Source organism: Cydia pomonella, chromosome 5 (genome assembly GCF_033807575.1).
Source record: "Cydia pomonella isolate Wapato2018A chromosome 5, ilCydPomo1, whole genome shotgun sequence".
Lineage (NCBI taxonomy): Eukaryota > Metazoa > Arthropoda > Insecta > Lepidoptera > Tortricidae > Cydia > Cydia pomonella.
The window spans coordinates 3430092-3448582 of NC_084707.1; the positions used below are offsets into that span (position 1 = coordinate 3430092).

The following is an 18491-nucleotide window of genomic DNA, read 5'->3' on the forward strand; positions in this document are numbered from 1 at the left end:
GACTCCTATACATCAGTAAGGATAATTTGATAAACTATATAATCTTTAGTTCTGACACTTAGAGACATTTACACTTCTAAATAATTTTAGATTATTTTTTGTATGTTCGTTTTTTTTACATTATTATTTAGTTTTTTTTTGTGTAATTCGACATTAAGAGACTTTACAGTACATATGGTGGTACTTTATCGCACTAGTGATTAGCATATTACGTTACTGTATCGAACATTTAAAGGGCCATAATATACTGTAAAATATTGTACGATACATGTGCGAATAGGTAATTCGCAACTCGTGTCGATTTAAAACACTCCCTTCGGTCGTATTTTAATATATCGCCACTCGTTTCGAATTTCCTATTTTTCGCACTTGTATCGTAATGTACTATTATACATCTCTAAGTAATAATAATACTTTGATTGCATTGATATTTTCAGTTAAATGTACCTATTTTATAATTGTTGATGTGCTTTTTTTTTGCTTGTAGGTATGTAACAAAGAGCATATAATCACTACGTGGTATGTAAATTCCATGTAGACATGTAACAGTGCCCTTGTGGCCTATTTGCTGAATAAATGTTGAAGTTGAAGATTGCTATAAAAAGCAGAAAAAAATGCAAAAAGATGACTGAAAATTCGGCCGGTTCCTTGCCATTGAATTGAATTGAATTGAAGGGGTTAACAGTGTTCTCTTCATTGTTCTCAATATTCTTAGGGTTCCATACCTCAAAAGGAAAAAAAACGGAACCCTTATAGGATCACTTTGTTATCCGTCCGTCCGTCTGTCTGTCTGCGAAGACCCTTTATCTCGGGAACACGTGGATTTATCGATTTGAAATTAAAACCATATACCTACTCAGGGTCTATCATCCCTTGAAACTGTGAAAAAAAACAAACTTCTAAGTTTACGTAAAAAAAAGATAGGTACAGCCGTTTATTCCGCAAAAACGTAATTTCCACACTCTCAATGGAATTAAAATTTATAGGGTACCTCTGCCCGTTGACATACAGCTACATACAGGTCGACCTAATAAAAGCGTGTTAAAAAATTGTTAGTTTCTATATTGGCAAGAATGGCAAGATCTAAATAGGTCAAAACAAAACAATCATCAGATCAACTAATACAATGGTTGTCATCATTACGTTGACGCCATTGTATTGCATCAATCTGTTTGTCGGCTTCTCGCGTATATGAATTACCGTATGTGAGATACCTACTGTGATTCTGAGTCACGCTTTGCTTTTTGAGTTGGCTAACCGTATATGCGCTGTAACATAAAAAAAAGTTGGTAGAGAACAGTACAGTACTTAAAGATCTCGTACATGATGCTTTACAACGAATAACTTAATTTACTTACTAGTCAAGTTTTACAATAGGCGAATAGATACTAAATACATGGAGTGCGACTCCCGTGGAATCAACTGAACTGACTTGAAAACAAACCAGTACCTATTGAAGACAATGTCTCAGATGCTCTTGTTAATAATATCATCCTCTCTAATCATAACAACAAGTGCTAACACAAAATGCTCCAGCGAATCCACTCCCGTCGTCCCGAAATATTACAAAATTGAAAAATGCCAGAGGTCCAAACTTGGCATTGCTGCGAAGGCCAACTACACCACTTTGTCCAGCTGCCAGCGCCTTGGCATCGAAAAGAAGGCGTTAGCATTAAACTTCGTGCCACCTGAAGTGCTGAAAAAGGCAGGGAAAAAGAAGAGGGTCAATGAAACGGAACCCTTAGAGTACACTTGTGAGGTCCTGAAGTGTGCTGAGGTAGATGGTGGTTTATCTTTGGTCAATGACTCCAGATACGACTATTATAGCATCTACGCTAAACCTATATGTAAGTAACTTATTAATCAACAATGAATGGCAAGTGATGGAGTAAGGATGTCTTTTTATAAGAAATTAGGTACGTCGGTATTGAAAGCAACGTCTTCGGCTCTTCACGCACACACTCTCGAATTCTGCATCATTGTCACAAAAGTGATTCGAGCCGAGTGCTATTGTAAGGTCATAATTATTTTCATAGGATTGTAAAGTTTATAGTGGTACCCAACTGTCACTCGCAAGTCTGCAGAGTTACCTGGTCAAATTTTATCTTTATTTTAGTGCACATAAACTCCACATGTATCCCAGCCACCGGAATGTTCTACCTGACGCCCACCAAATTCAACTACACGGAAGCGCGCACCGCCTGCCGAAACATGAGCGGGGTCCTAGCCGACACGGCTAGCGAGCAACGAACAGATGCTCTCGCGCAGCTGTTGGCCGGCGCGGGAGTCGATGCTGCGCTTGTCTCGCTGCGGAGAAGCAACGCTAGCGCGTTTATAGGAGCCAATGGTAATTTTAAAAGGGAGTTGTAATTAATTAACCGGTTCAAGTGACCGGCCCCTGTTTTTAATGCAGGTAGTGACACGCGCCGTATTAGTTAACCTATTGTTAAAACAATGTACAAAGTACATTGTTGAGCGGGGTGGGGTTAGGGTCGGCAACGCGCATGTAACTCCTCTGGAGTTGCAGGTGTACATAGGCTACGGAGACTGCTTACCATCAGGCAGGCCGTATGCTTGTTTGCCACCGACGTAGTATAAATAAAAAAAAAGTACATGTACAAAGGATAAGCCGGTGGGGGCCAGCTACAAAAATTGAAAAACAGCTTGGGTACGGTAGTGGTAACCGTATCGAAGCGGACGGGCGGAAATAATGCCTATTGGCATTCTCTACCAGTCAACCATCGGGCCAAATTTAATAAAACCCCTCCGAACTGTGAATTCACGGTTTGCCAAAAACTTTATAGGGCGATTTAATTTGTTGAACCTACATACTTATAAGTACTTAGTATTTTTAAGAAAAAACTCCACAGAAGTAAGCGTGCAGTTTTTATCAATCTCTTTAATTGTTCATAATTATCTAATGTAGCATGGTCAATACTTATAATATAATAATATAACCGCAAAAAGTGCCCCATTTGGAACCACAAGCTTGCTTCTGTGAAGTTCTTTCTCGAAGTATAGTCAGGAATGGATCCAAAACCGCGTGCGATTTAATGCAAGGTGTGTAGAGCTCTTACCTCATAGGTTTAAGTCACCATAGAGATGTAAGAACTTCGCTTGGCTTCGCTCGCTTGTTCGATAACTAACCGACAAAGAGCATATAATCACTACGTTACTATTTTAACAGGCGACTCACTAGACTGCACGACGTACCGGGCCTGGGCGCCCGGGCACCCGCGGCGCCAACACGACAAGTTCAACTGCGTCGTCGTCAGTCGCCAGAAGACCTGGAAATCCACATCCTGCAAGAAGAAGTATCAGGCCCTCTGTGAACTGAACCCTGGGGGACCTTATAAGCGAGGCGCCATATTTGCCTCGCTAGCACCTCCTAACAGTAAGTGTCTTAAGCAATCTGGGGTCTAAAGTAAATGGCGTTGCAATTCATCATCTACCTAGCGCTGTCCCGACGTAGTCACTCGCCAGAAGACCTGGAGATCGATACGCGCGACCACCTTTTAACAGTGAGTGTATTCTGCAGTCTGGTTTCTTAAGTCAATGCTATTGCATTTCATCGTCTTCCTAGCCTTGTTCTGTGTTATTCACTCACCAGAAGACCTGGAAATCAACACCCTGGAAGACCTTACAAGCGGGGCTCTATATTTGCCTCGCTGGTACCTCCTAACAGTGTCTGAGCAGTCTCTTCTTCTTCCTCGCGTTGTCCCGGCTCATGGGAGCCTGGGGTTCGCTTGGCAACTAATCCCAAGTTTTGGCGTAGGCATTAGTTTTTACGAAAGCGTGCCATCTGACTTACCAACCCAGAGGGTAAACTAGGCCTTGTGATTTGTCCGGTTTTCTCACATAACCAACTACAGTGCAGTAGACATTACGAGTTCTATACTCTATAGCTTTAGGTATTTAAATAAAAGTTAACAAAATCTACCCTCAAATGGCTCCGTAAGCTAGTTGAGGGTAGATGTAAACATTACATGATCAAATAATGTAGGTTAAAGTAGGGAATGCTAACCGGTTAACCGGTTACCCGGTAATTTGACCAATATTACAGTCGGTAAAATACCGGTAATTTCCAGCCGTAACCGGGAATTTACCGAACGTTGTATAGGCAAAAAAATGTAACAACCTGTTGAATTAGCCCATCTATGTCTTCGTACTTACAAAAAAAAACAATTACTACGGTTTACGATTACGAACAGACACTTAAAATACTTACTTTTCTGCATCTTATGATCTCGTCGGAGTAGGAACTAGGAAGCAATGTTTTGTGACAAATGAGTGGTCGCTAATCCCTCGCCCTTTCCCTTCTCGCCACCCCTACCCGACCCGCCTTACTATGTTCAGTGTCCTTTGTTTTAGTCTGTAGTGTCCGACAAGTATGGATTGCGAAAGAACATTTTCTACCGCTGGTTACTTGTGTTCAAGATATCGTTCACGAATGTCTAAGCAACGTTCTAATTAATCGCCTAGATATTTAACAAACGCAATTATTTTATATATAATTAACAGAATGATCTGATGATGACATGTTCCTGATTCCAACTCCTATCTTAAGAGCCCGGTAACGATTTTAGAGCAAAAATTTTAAATTGTTAGATTTTGTCGTTGGAATTCTACACCTTTTGTTACGTAATATCTAAATAACAAGTATTGGTTTATATTAGCACGTTTTTTCATCTTGCCTTTTAATAATGAGGTCGCAAGCGTGCGTCCCCGGTAATAGGTGACGAGAAGGGATAGTTTTTAAAAATTTATATAAATGATGGTAGTAAATTATACAAAATGATGTATAAGAACAGTTTCAGCAAATGTTGTAGATTGTTTAAGTATCAAAATTACGTTAAAATTAAGTCAATTTTCAGAGAAATTGTCACTTGTTTTGAAGTAATTTCTGGAGAAAATTGATTTCGTCTAACTTTCATTTACACTACTTCAAATTTATAGTAACAAAAATGTAGTTTATTAAAGTTGAAGTACAGGATATGTGTAATACAAAATTACCATTTTTAGCGGTCCAAACTTAACGAAATTTACAAATAAGATCGACAAAATCACTGCTTGTCGCGCGTTTACCTAAAATCATTACTAATTAAGTGAGTCTGTTTTAAAAAATTTTTTTATTATAATGAAAGATAACAAGACGTGCTAAAAGAAACCAGTACTTGTTATTTTTAATAGTTAACAAAAGGTGTACAATTTCATGCGCTTAATCTATCAATTTGACATTTTTGCGACTAAAATCGATAACGGCACCTTAAAGTGCAATTTTAAAGTAACTAGTGTTAAAATGATATGAAACTTATCTTGCTGTTAATTTTTTTTTTCTTATATTTACTAGATGATTACGGTTTTAGTTACTTTAATAACAATATTATATTGATAGATGTGTAAATGCAAACTTGTATGACATTTAAATGACGACTGTCACTCTTTAGTTATAATTTTTGTTACCCTTTGATTACTGCGATTTTTAAAGAATTAAAAAAGTTTGATGTTGCTTATTTAATGTACAAGTTCATTTCGCTTTGAAATGATACATGTTTGATTTTTTATTTAATATGATTAGTAAATATATCTTGTTTAATGTTTATAGTTTATTTTCATTATTTTGTTTTGTCGATGTTTCTATAACGTGCTGTTGATTACTTTTAAAGGTTACTGACGAAAATAAGGACACAATCAATAATAATGCAAAATCAATGTTTTTTATTTCATAAACGTATAACCGGTAATTTACCGGTTAACCGGTTAGTGGGACCTCGCGTCGGTAAATTACCGGTAATGAAATACGCCCGGTTATTGCATTCCCTAGGTTAAAGTCAGGTCGTTCAGTCACAGATCCAGGTGGTTTTGTATTTGTTAACCAATAAATCTTATAACTACCCAAAAATGTACAAATTGTTTGTTTACTTTTATTTAAATACCTAAAGATACAGAGTATGAGAGTATAGTAATCTCCAAGAACCGCTGTCGTTTTCAGTGGTCTAAATAAGCACTCTGTGTTCATGTTTTAGGTAGATTGAAGAGCTGCAATCGTACCTCTGAAGAGCCCCGCTTTAACCCGTCACTCGGACGCCACGTTACTGAAGTGACAAAACGGAAGTTGAACCCTATGCATATGCACGTTAGGTCTATGTTGCTCTGTGGTCAGTGACGGATTAATCCTTCGCCGGCGTTGGATTTGTGGTGCGGATTTATCCGTTATTGGCGTCAAAAAGGTTAAAGATTTATTATTTCGTCGGACACGTTCTGCTATCTTACTGCAGAATGATGTCATTTAGTTAAGTATAATGTATTTCGCTCGTACATGTATTGGCACGAGCGAGACGCACGATAACTAAATGACACCATTTTTTTTTCAGGTACGGAAACACTGCAGAAAAACGAAGAATGAAAATGAGTCAACATAGGCCTTAGTATTATTAATCTATAGCTGTCTTATCGATGACAGATTTATCGATGTTTCATTTAGTCAAACATTAATTTTGCCACAAAAGCTTCTATGTATGATTACCTATAACCTATGCCTAAATAACCTTAATCCTTTTCCAGGCATAGTACGATTTCGGCCACATACGCGCCATTAGAATTTTAACTGTAGCATTCCGATTTAAGCATCAAATTAGATTACACTTTCAGGAAATGTTACTAGTCTTCAAATGAATCATCAAAGCTGGATTAATTGGAATATATTTGGATTTTTTTCCTAGTAGATTGGTGCGGCCTGGAAAAGGGTTAACAAAAACAGACTTCAACAAAACTGACGATCTACCGCGAACAACGATAATATAAATATCGTTATCCTCGAGCTCTTGCATCGAGCGATAAAGAGGCGTATAAAGAAATGTCGACTTTTGTTTTTCGTCGTAGGGACTGTGTTCTAAATGCCCAGAATTTGCACATGCTGTGCTGTGACTAAAAATAAAAATATGTAAGTAGATAATACCGTAAATTAAAATAGTGTTTAATATGTGTCTCGTAACATTAAAAGTTTAATTATATTTAAGAACCTTTATTTTAATAGTTAGTGTAGATATAATCTGTAGCATTATTGGATCTTTTTTTCCCTGCGCACTTTAGCGACATCTGTCACAACCCAGCGAGGAGGCTGGATGTGTCCTCAGAAGTTTCTATCGGAATCATCAAGCAAAACGATTAGGTCTTCATACTTCGTCTCTATTTGCCCTTCTATGTCAACGATATTTTCCTGTAAAAAATACATATACTACTAAATGAAGCGTTGAAATTTTTTTAAGGTCGCTTAAACAGCCAAGGTCATTAGCGACCACTATCAATATACAATTATATCAAATCAAGTCATAATAGTTAACTAGTTAAAGAAATTATACAGTATACATTCTGAGTCAATCAAGCAATCTTCGAAACATTTGGACAGGATAACAGCTATTCTTTCTGTATTATACAACGGACAATCAATTAACAAGATTGTTTCAATAAAAGATTAGTTTTGATTTAGTTATAGAAAGAAAACTAAAAAAAAAACTTTATAACTAGTTCGGTATTTTAGTGAGTCTTCTTATAATAGAGAACCTATATAATAAATACCTATTTGTGAAGAGAAGATAAAGCAGTGTATGTAAGTAACTGTACAAAATTAGGCATTAAAACACTCGTATGTTTATAATGCCATTCTTCATATCAGGCGCCTTAAGAATTGCAATTTAGCCATAACGCACGGCCGAACTGAACCACGACCACGGTCCGTGCCTTGTCTGATCGTGTGGAAAGCAATCCGCCGCCTCACTTTGCACAAAGGTCGGTGTTCATTTCGACCTCGTGCTAATGAACGGATTATTACCACATAATATTCCAAGTCCTCCGGCAGGTTGGTTGCGGCGAGGTCTAGCTCCAGGAGCAGCCCCGGTCGCACCTTGTGCCGCGCCTCCGCAGCGCGCTTTATTACGTCCAGCGTCAGCGCAAGCGTACCCACGGCCAGCGACTACATATATCAAGAGCAGGTTTTATTTTCGGCAAAGATTCATTAATTTACTAGATGAGTCAAGTCTAAGACAAATTGGTGTTTCAAATTTGACAGCTACACGAGATGGCGCTATACGGGTCAGTACCATTACCTATGCGGTAATTCTGGTTACCAAAAGTTTATGTTTGACAATTCAATGACTACAAAATATCCGTTGCAGTATGGCGCCATCTATTTTGGATGTCGACTTTACTTCTCTATTACTATCAATAACTCTTTGGTTTCGGTTTCGGCATAAAAATTATGTTTCGGCAGGATTCGACATAGGATTATTAGGTATTATCATGTTTGGTTTCGACCGCAGTAAAAAACCGGATTGACGAAACTAGAGTAAAGCGCTAATTACATCCACACTTCCCGATTTCGGGCCTCATAATCGTTATTCGTTTCAAATACATTTCAAATATTGTAAACGATGGGCTGATATTTGGTGAAACGGAAAAATACCCTTACTCGGGCCCGAAATCGGGTCTGTTATCAGGCCTGATAAAGTGTGGATGTAATTGGCACCTAAAACCGAATGTTCGGTTTCAATAAAAAGCCGTAACAGACTATCGACCGCACCGCGACCTTGGTGCGGTGCGGCGCACGTATCGACAGTGTGTAAGTTGGTCCACCGCACATAATTATTACCATGTTCGGTGGTGCGGTGGGCATGCACGTCCACTAATTGGCAAGTAATAATAATACTGGTACGCATCGTATCAATTTCGCTCAACTGGAAGCTGTCGCACTGTTTGACAGCTGTCAATTCAAATTATGACAGTGGAATATGTGAATGTCAAACTGGATGGCAATGTAGCCAGTTGATGAAAAACAAAAAATGCGGGAGCAGTGCTTTTAAGACGCAGATTTCCAAAGACTTTCTTGCAATAAAGTGGATTATTCAATTTTATTTAAAAACAAACACAAAATGTAACAATACATGACTAGCTTAAGACATTACATTTCTTGTAACTAAGGTCATTATATATATTAAAAAATACTAATAATAATAAATACTTATGTGATTATGGATTAGCTACACGTCATGTCATAATAGTATTTTATGCAACAGTTGTATAAGAAGGGTCAAAAAGGCGAGTGGCGTGAGTTACAAGCTAGTGAGCCGGAGCCGAAGGCGTAGGCGAACATTGTAAAGGAATACGCCACGAGCCACCACCATGACCATGACCTGGCCATGATTACCTGTTTTTAACCTTCTCGAGCATAAGCATGTAGGTCGTCTCGTATGGACTCCATACGCACGAGCTTGCTTCCAGTTTGGGTCGTACCAGAGCAGAGTATAAAACTTTGAAGACACCAACATGCTTAAAGTCCTTGGAGTTACGTGTAACAAACCCCAAGCGTTTAAACCCTTCTGCAACCAAAGAGCGTATATGGTCATGATGTCATGAAATGTAAGACCAGGATCAAAGAGCACCCCCAGGTCCTTCATAGAATGAGTGCGGGATGTGCGGTGCGCGATGAGGTAGTTCGAGAGTATTCCCTGCCTAGCCCGGGTGAAAATCATGACATGGCACTTGGTCACATTAAGGGAAAGGCGGTTTTTAACGCTCCATCGATATATCGCATCCAGGTTCTGCTGCATGTCCTAGCAATCTGGCGGCATTTTGATATCTACCATGACTTTTATGTCATCGGCATATAATAGAAGTTTACCGGAAACCAGACAGGTCGAAAGATCGTTCACCATAATAGTGAAGAGAAAGGGCCCTAGCAAGGATCCCTGACTAACACCAGATCTTGTTGGGTACAGATAGGAGTCAAATCAACTGAGCCGAACGAATTGTTTACGATCCTTCAGGTAGCTGGCAAACAATTGAAGGAGTGATGGGTAAAAACCTACTGCGGACAACTTTTCTAAAAGGATATCGTTGTCAACCTGGTCAAATGCTTTTCTGAAATCAAGGTATGCAAGATCAACTTGGCATCCTTCGTCCAGTTTATCCGAGACGTGGTTTACGAGCGAGAGAAGGTTTGTGTTGAGTTGTATTTGTGTTATATTGTCTTAGGCCCTTCATCTACCTCTTAAAAAGCATAGCCGCATTAACTTTAATTAAATCTTAAAGGATTCCCTGGCAAAAAATCGTTATAAAACATTGGAATATGGGGCACTTGGCAACACTGGCGCACGTGTACGGCCGTCTCTGGTGTAGTATCGCAACATTTTGACGGTTCGGTGCGATCGTGTGGAAGTCCACGCCCGTACACGCTATTCCTAGAATCGCTTTAAGTACGCGGTGCGGTGCAGTAGTCTGTTTTTTATATAATTTTGAATATTAGTTAAATTATGTAACAGCTTAAAAAATGCGTTTTCGCTCGGACACTAGCAGATTTATTAGAATAGGTACCTACCTGCCTGTCAGTAGAAACTTCAAACTTTTTATGAAAGTTCGAAACTCACCTACATTTTTAAAATTTGCGACTTGTTCTAATGACAAAGTTGACTTGCCAGACCATGTAATCAATTTATTTATTTATTTAAACTTTATTGCACAATACATGAAGAGTAGAAATGGCGGACTTAATGCCAGAAGGCATTCTCTACCAGTCAACCATGAGCCAAACCGAAAGATCCTAATTGGTGCAGAGTCAGAATACAGAGTAAAATGACAAAATATCAAAATTATATAAAATTATACGTCATTATCAATTCCAAGCAACGTCCCATGATAAAATAAGTGTAAAGTCGTACCGTGAGTTGGGGGCAGCCGCGTATGAGTGCTAGCAATTGGTCATCCTCCAGTTTATAAAATTGCAACAACGACAGTGTAGTCAGCCTGGCGCCCGCATTACGGCAGATTGCCTCCACGCTGTCCTCGGTCAGAACTGCAATTCACCATAATCATCAACACCATCTTTAGTCCAGTTTCGGTAACAGTATCTAATAACACTAATAGACTGGCCTACTGGATCGCGACCTCGGTCCGGTCCACATAATTATCTCTTTCTCGCTCTCCTCATAATTGCTATACGGCGAACCACCTTCGACTCGATCGAACAGGCCTCGGATCGTAGACCGTACCAAGGCCGCGGTACGGTACACTGGTCTCTTAGTGTCCAATACACTCGTCTATTAGTAGTTTTATAATATTAAAAGCACTAAGCGGATTCCGGATCATGAATTGAAACTAGAATAATGAATTTGTAATTATTTCCTTGGGTATTAGAGTCAAACCAAGATAAGTTAGCAGCGATTTTGATAGCCCAGACAGTGCTAGTGTTATTTTAAACGTCAAACATCGATGAAATCATGACGTACATATACTCATAGATGGTAGGATCGTATAGATGTGCTATACCGCGTGCACCCGTGAGGGACAGAACATACGCAGTGCGACAACATGAAAAATACGTTTTAACATTCCTGACATACCAAAAACAACCTACTTAATTTGGTCGGTTTCATTGATACCCACCATAAAAACCGGTGGGCAACAAAAAACGTCTACGTCACTTAGGACTTTTTAGAAGTAGGCAGAAAGGAAAACTGAGACTATGACAAGGATAAACTATAATAGCCCTTTCTTAACACTTGCATAGCCTGGGCTATCAAAATCGCTGCCAACTTAGCTTGGTCTGATACTAACAGCGACTTACTTCCACATTGGGACAACTTCAAAGATCGCAGTTCCTTGCAGCACCGCGTCACATCATCCACATCATAATCCTCTAAATTAAAATCAACACAAAGATGCTTCAAACGAGTCAGTCGACATAATAATGTTTCGTTTGTATAATAATTATTCCAGGGTTCACCAGTACACATTATTTCTAACCATTCTAAATTAGGCATCTTATCCAACACCAAACGAAGATCTCTGCATACTTCTTTATCAATTAAAGACACTTTAAGCTTTGTGAGCTGACTCAACCGGACTAAGTGAGGCAGTAAGGATCTGGATTGTACATCCGGACAACATTTGAAAACAAGGGATTTTAGCTTAGTTGTGTTGATAGTACTCAAACATTCACCAGTCATTAGAAAACAACCGTTGAAGTTTATTTCCGTTAATGCTCTGCCAGCTATGAGTTGACTGACACAATTGTCAGATGCCTGTAACAAATTGTGAATTTTGTACAAATAGTATTTGTAGAGACCAAACCAGCGTTGCAGCGGTCGCCGCACGCAGGTAACCAGTAAGCGGAAGTGGGCGGAAGTTGGTTTTCAGAGTTTTAATCAAAATAGTTACTCTTCAATGTGTGCGATGCTATCTGTACAATAGGGAAACTACATGGTTAATATAAAATCTGAAAAATGAAGTGACGAAATATAATTAATATTGCTGGTTTTCGTATTCCTTAAATGGCTTATAAGTAAAACATTTTCTATAGTCAGAGGGCCTACCGCGAACCACGTTCGACGTGTTACCTCTCTGTCGCACTTGTAAATTCGCACGTACGTGTGACAGGGAGGCAACACGTCGAACGTGGTTCGCGGTAAGCCCTCTGTTCGGAAAGAGTTGTGATTTGTATTGGGCCCCTTACATTTCACAACTCTTCTCTTTCCGCACAAACTAACAAATAATGTTATAATAATGTTGTATTTGGACTCACATAATTCACAGAACATATAAATAAAAGATGAACAGTTAAAATCTGAGGGCCTACCTACTGCAAACCACAAACGAAGTTTTGCTTCTTTAAAAGAGGCAAAACTGCGGTAATCGCGGTAGGCCCTCTGATATAGTACCTAAGGTAAATAAATAAATTATTATAAACTGAAATAGATGTCATATTATTAAATTATAGAAACAGGACTTAATCGCGTATTAAGTTTTAAATTTACCTCCGGCGTTTCGAGGACGGCGTTGTCCCCGTGGTCTCGGAGAAGACTCAACACGAAACGGGGACAACACCGTCCTCAAAACGCCGCCAGAGTTAAATTTAAAACTCAATACGCGATTAAGTCCCGTTTCTATAATTTAATAATGTGTAATAATCGTGAAAGATATCATTATTAAGGAAAAAATTACGAGGCCCTCCAGTGTTCACCACACCACACCAAGTGCAGGCGCTTAATGCTCGTCCTTACAGGTGGTCCAAAACGTAGTGGTAACAGAATAAAAATCTATAAGGGTTCCGTTTTTTGCCATTTGGCTACGGAACCCTAAAAAACAGAATAGTGTTTATACGTGGAAAAATAAATGAAAGAAAACAACACGTAACAATACCTACATATCTTAACATATAAGCTTAATAAAAAGTATAGAGTCAGACCAAGCTAAGTTGGCAGCCATTTGTGCAAGTGTTAAGTAAACGAAATAATTTCATAGATATTTGACGTTTAAAATAACACTTGCACTGGCTGGGCTATCAAAATCGTTGCCAACTTATCTTGGTCCGATTCTAATACTGCGAGTGAGACTACATGTTTGTATAAGCTACTCACATGACATGAATCAATGCAAAGATTCTGCAGACGCTTGAAGTTTTTCTGTAGGTTGTATGGCCTCACTTCATAGTCATAGTCATTCAACGTACGGTAGATATACTGCAATAGTTGAATATTAATATCACAATATTTTATATTTTTAAATATTGTATTTTTTATTATTTTTGTTGTGTAATTTTGACTTGCTTACTACGGTACGTAGATAAGCTACTTTTTTATTGTTATTCTGGCTGACAGCCAGGGGACAATAATAGCATAATTTGTTAGAAGAAATGTTATGCTATGTTTTACTACAATGCTAAGTTCAAACCTGTCATAAAAATGTATGTTTATACATACAGAGGTTTTTACTTAAGGTAATCCTTAAAAAACCCAGGATTTACCCTACAATAGACGTATATAAAGATATGAACGTGCTCAGTGTCCGTAAGCTTGCTATCATTAGGTTGACAATGATAATGCACCGTGAATTAGTAAAGTCAGTAAATGGAACTTCTCATAGTAAGCGCGTTTTTAAGTTGCCTGTTCCCAGGACAAACACTGCTTTTGCAAAAAGATTTCAAAATTTCCTTTTGCCTCATATATACAATAAAGTAAATAAATACTGCGATATTAAGAACTATAATGCAGGTGAAGCTAAAACAACAGTTATGTCTTGGTTAAAACATCTTAGTTATAATGAAACAGAACAACTAATGAAGGTTAATGATTGGTAAAATCAATGGTTTAACTTCTCGGTAGGCTTTGTTAGCGGTAAAGTTTGCCTTCAATTTCGCTTAGTAATATTACACACTTAAACACACACACACCACAAACACACCACACACACAATTGCTGTCTACAACGGTTAATAATATAAATTCGTGTAATAATTTTACTCTACCTAAATTGTGATCGTTCCTATTTAGTTTAAGCCTGTTATTATTATCAAAAATGTTTTACTATTGGTGACCTAATATAAAACCAAAACTTCAGCGTAGGATGTAATTCAGATTAGTATTGTTTTCAATCTGACTCCACAACACAGGCATAGCCTAGTGTGGCAGTCATAGGTTAAGGAAATCTTGTAAAATTTTTGGTAAATAAACTATTTTTATTTTATTATTTTTTTTTTATTATTTTTATTTACACATCTAAGGTTTTAAGAGTGACCCAGGAGACTGTAACCATGGCAACAATTGCATGGCAAGAAAGAATATTTGCCTTCACTTTAATCCAATGTGACTATATTATGATATAAAAAAATATGATAACAAGCAAGAATCCAATTAGAATTGACCAATAAGCAAGCAGCATTATGCTTAGCGGGCACCAAAATAGCATTAATCTGATATGAAGGCCATAACCTCATAGTGAAAAAGCAAACTTAGAGCATCATAATATCTCAATCCAGTGGAGGTTGTTTAACCATGTGACTACCGAAAATGTATGTATTCCGATAAGGTTAACAATGGCATGTTGAAATAGGCTTGACATTCCAAGGGTTAAGAGGTTAACAACAGAGATGGGCATTTCGTAATTGATTCCTGATTTCATGATTACTCGAAATTACTTTTGGAATCTGATTACCGGTTCCCAGATTACTTTGTAATCTGACTAGCTGATTACTAAGTACAATTACATTTGAGGAATCTGGAATCATCTGTTGGAATATTAAAATTACTAGTAATTGGGAACCAGTGTAGATTCCTTATTACATGAATGGATTACTTGATTCCTTTCAGATTACTTCAAAATATATTTTGTTATACATAAAGCTATATTTCTGACTACAGACGTAAAGTATATTTCGATTTACTATATAGATGCATCTTATTTGTATCCAGTGTGCAGATTTCGAAAATTATGCCCATTTGAAATCCAAAATGGCCATCATTTTCGAAATCTGTATTCCCTAAAACCTATAAAACGACATCCATGACGATTTTTATGGCATACTGCATGGCCGCCATCTTGGATTCCAAAATGGGCATCATTTTTCGAAATCTCCACTCCTGAAAACCTATAAAACGATATCCATGACGATTTTTATCACGTAGTGCACGGCCGCCATCTTGGATTCCAAAATAATCATTATTTTACAGTAATTATAGAGTTTCACACATAAAATGTATTTGTCTTCTGGGATAAAAACGAAGGAAATTATTTTGACATTAAGTAATTGTAATTTAGTCTGGATAATATTACGTAATCAGATTACTCGAGTAATTGATTACCGAGGAATCACGATTACACTTGTAGTTAGATATATTCAATTCCGAAGGAATCAATTACGCAAGTAATCGGCGGGATTGACTACAGTAATTTAGATTACCAAAGGAATCGATCACTAAGGAATCATGATTACTGTAATGTAATATGTAATTTCATTCCAAAAGTAATTGATTATGCCCAACTCTGGTTTTAGGGAATACAGATTTCGAAAATGATGGCCATTTTGGATTTCAAATGGGCATAATTTTCGAAATCTGCACACTGGATACAAATAAGATGCATCTATATAGTAAATCGAAATATACTTTACGTCTGTAGTCAGAAATATAGCTTTATGTATAACAAAATATATTTTGAAGTAATCTGAAAGGAATCAAGTAATCCATTCATGTAATAAGGAATCTACACTGGTTCCCAATTACTAGTAATTTTAATATTCCAACAGATGATTCCAGATTCCTCAAATGTAATTGTACTTAGTAATCAGCTAGTCAGATTACAAAGTAATCTGGGAACCGGTAATCAGATTCCAAAAGTAATTTCGAGTAATCATGAAATCAGGAATCAATTACGAAATGCCCATCTCTGCCTAAAACCTATAAAACGACATCCATGACGATTTTTATGGCATACTGCATGGCCGCCATCTTGGATTCCAAAATGGGCATCATTTTTCGAAATCTCCACTCCTGAAAACCTATAAAACGATATCCATGACGATTTTTATCACGTAGTGCACGGCCGCCATCTTGGATTCCAAAATAATCATTATTTTACAGTAATTATAGAGTTTCACACATAAAATGTATTTGTCTTCTGGGATAAAAACGAAGGAAATTATTTTGACATTAAGTAATTGTAATTTAGTCTGGATAATATTACGTAATCAGATTACTCGAGTAATTGATTACCGAGGAATCACGATTACACTTGTAGTTAGATATATTCAATTCCGAAGGAATCAATTACGCAAGTAATCGGCGGGATTGACTACAGTAATTTAGATTACCAAAGGAATCGATCACTAAGGAATCATGATTACTGTAATGTAATATGTAATTTCATTCCAAAAGTAATTGATTATGCCCAACTCTGGTTAACAAGGACACATATATCTAAGAATGGAACCAGTACAGCGGTGTCAGACACACAAATTCGAGCTAATCATACAGTCTAACACCACAATGTGATTGGATTATTTATTGGTGTTGGTTGATAAGTTTGCATCACTTGAGCGTTTGATCTCAACTAGTTGCGTTGGACTTCACAATTGACTCGAATTCGTGAGTGACACCGCTGAACTAGCACCATTCTTAGTGCCCGTAAGGCCTGTCCTTAGATATATGTCAATGTTAAAATGCTAATGTGATAAATACCAGAGTTTCCAAATTAGAGCAGTTTTCTTGAAGTATTTTGAAACATTCGGGATAGTAGCTATAAGCAGCCACAACTGATGAACCCAATTTTTTAGTCCAACTGTTAAATGAACAGTATTTTCCACTTCTCACAAGCTTCACATTACAATTATATGGCAGGTTCTTATCATAAAGCATATCATCATCTATGTCATCATAATTCAAAATGCTGATACGGGCTCCTGAAAAGGACAAAATATACATGTTTAATAAAACCCTAGCATTGAACAATCATGATTCAATAAACAGGGTGCTACATTAACACCTCTGTTAAAAGCAGAGTTTTCATAACATACAAACCCTGCCTATGAAGTAGGAAGTCCCAATTTGTTTTATCACAGATACTTATTTAGTTATTTGTTCCTTAACTTATGGATGTTTTCTATGTATTTAAGTATTAACTCTGTAGTTATTATATACCGTAACCGTTGCCTTATAGCTCAATGTGGGGCTAGGTCGATTTGTCACATAATATATATTTATATTTCTTATCTTATTTTGCACTCTATATTGTACCTCACCTTGCAAGTATGTAAGCATCACTGTCTGCCACCGTTTACTGGCACTCTCCGTCCTCATGATGTCCCGGAGAGGCACGTACTGCAGCACGGCGCGCCAGCAATCCTCGTTCAGGTAATCCAGTATTGTATAACTCATTAATTACTTGTGTTTCTAACATGCACAAGGGAAAAGAATCACTTTGTGATTTTATCTTTCAGGTGCAAAATAAATTATTTTGACTGTCCGTAGAGAGTTGCTCGTGCGGTGTTATATTTTCTATTTCTTCAGAATAAATGAAATTAGATAAGACTATTATAAGTTATAACAGCCATTGCTAAATCGAATCAAATCTACCCGACATTGTCATTGTGAATGACTAAAGGGGTCTACACAATTATTAAGGGGTTCTACACAAATTAGGCTGCTACAGATCTGAGAGCCTACCGCGAACCAAGTTCGACGTGTTGCCTCCCTGTTACACTTACGTGCGAATTTACAAGTGCGACAGAGAGGCAACACGTTGAACGTGGTTCGCGGTAGGCCCTCTGGCAATAAATGACATGCGATTGCATGCGATTTTAACACTCTACATAATAGTATCCACAGCCGACCGCACTGCACCGAGACCTTGGTGAAAATATCTTTTTCTCGCTCCCATTTATAGGTGTGTCCTTAACGGTCGTACGGCGGTCTACCTTACACACGAACGTGCGCTAGACCGCACTAATTTCGCGGTCCGGTGCGGTTGTTTGTAGAAACTATAAGTGGATTTTGTATAAAGTTGAGAGCGAGAAAGAGATATGTTGACTGGACCGCGATCTTGGTCCGGTTCGAGGCCTCTTCAATCTTGTGGAAGGTGGTCTGCCGTAAACGTCCGTTAAGGACGCAGTTATAAGTGACAGCGTCCAGTACGCCCGTAAGACTTAGACGGACTCTATAGAACCCATGG

General features: G+C 37.9%; 2 protein-coding genes across 3 annotated transcripts; one reads left to right on the forward strand and one right to left on the reverse strand.

Annotated features, from left to right (window-relative positions):
* The first annotated feature begins 49 nt into the window (after positions 1-49).
* Positions 50-7013, forward strand: LOC133518490 (uncharacterized). 2 transcript variants are annotated; one of them, XM_061852207.1, is made up of 4 exons: positions 50-1847; positions 2117-2347; positions 3188-3394; positions 6375-7013. In XM_061852207.1, the coding sequence occupies exons 1-4, from the start codon at positions 1463-1465 to the stop codon at positions 6404-6406; spliced, it is 855 nt and encodes a 284-aa protein (XP_061708191.1). In that variant the 5' UTR covers positions 50-1462; the 3' UTR covers positions 6407-7013. The 2 variants fall into 2 exon arrangements, with proteins under 2 accessions (XP_061708191.1, XP_061708190.1); XM_061852206.1 differs by lacking the exon at positions 6375-7013 and adding an exon at positions 6027-6367.
* LOC133518485 (uncharacterized) lies at positions 7004-18454 on the reverse strand. The gene is made up of 7 exons (XM_061852198.1): positions 17563-18454; positions 17003-17223; positions 13410-13511; positions 11618-12074; positions 10713-10846; positions 7835-7972; positions 7004-7219 (listed from the first exon to the last, which is right to left on the reverse strand). Exons 1-7 carry the CDS (start codon positions 17696-17698, stop codon positions 7133-7135), a joined length of 1275 nt encoding a protein of 424 aa, XP_061708182.1. The 5' UTR covers positions 17699-18454; the 3' UTR covers positions 7004-7132.
* Positions 18455-18491: the final 37 nt, after the last annotated feature.

Coding starts and splice junctions, on each gene's coding strand:
- LOC133518490 (XM_061852206.1), top strand. CDS start 1,463: ATGTCTCAGATGCTCTTGTTAATAATATCATCCTCTCTAATCATAACA. Junction 1,848..2,116: donor CATCTACGCTAAACCTATAT/GTAAGTAACTTA, acceptor TCTTTATTTTAG/TGCACATAAACTCCACATGT. Junction 3,395..6,026: donor CTCGCTAGCACCTCCTAACA/GTAAGTGTCTTA, acceptor TTCATGTTTTAG/GTAGATTGAAGAGCTGCAAT.
- LOC133518485 (XM_061852198.1), bottom strand. CDS start 17,698: ATGAGTTATACAATACTGGATTACCTGAACGAGGATTGCTGGCGCGCC. Junction 13,512..17,002: donor GCTCTAATTTGGAAACTCTG/GTATTTATCACA, acceptor CAACTATTGCAG/TATATCTACCGTACGTTGAA. Junction 12,075..13,409: donor TTTGCATTGATTCATGTCAT/GTGAGTAGCTTA, acceptor AATTTGTTACAG/GCATCTGACAATTGTGTCAG.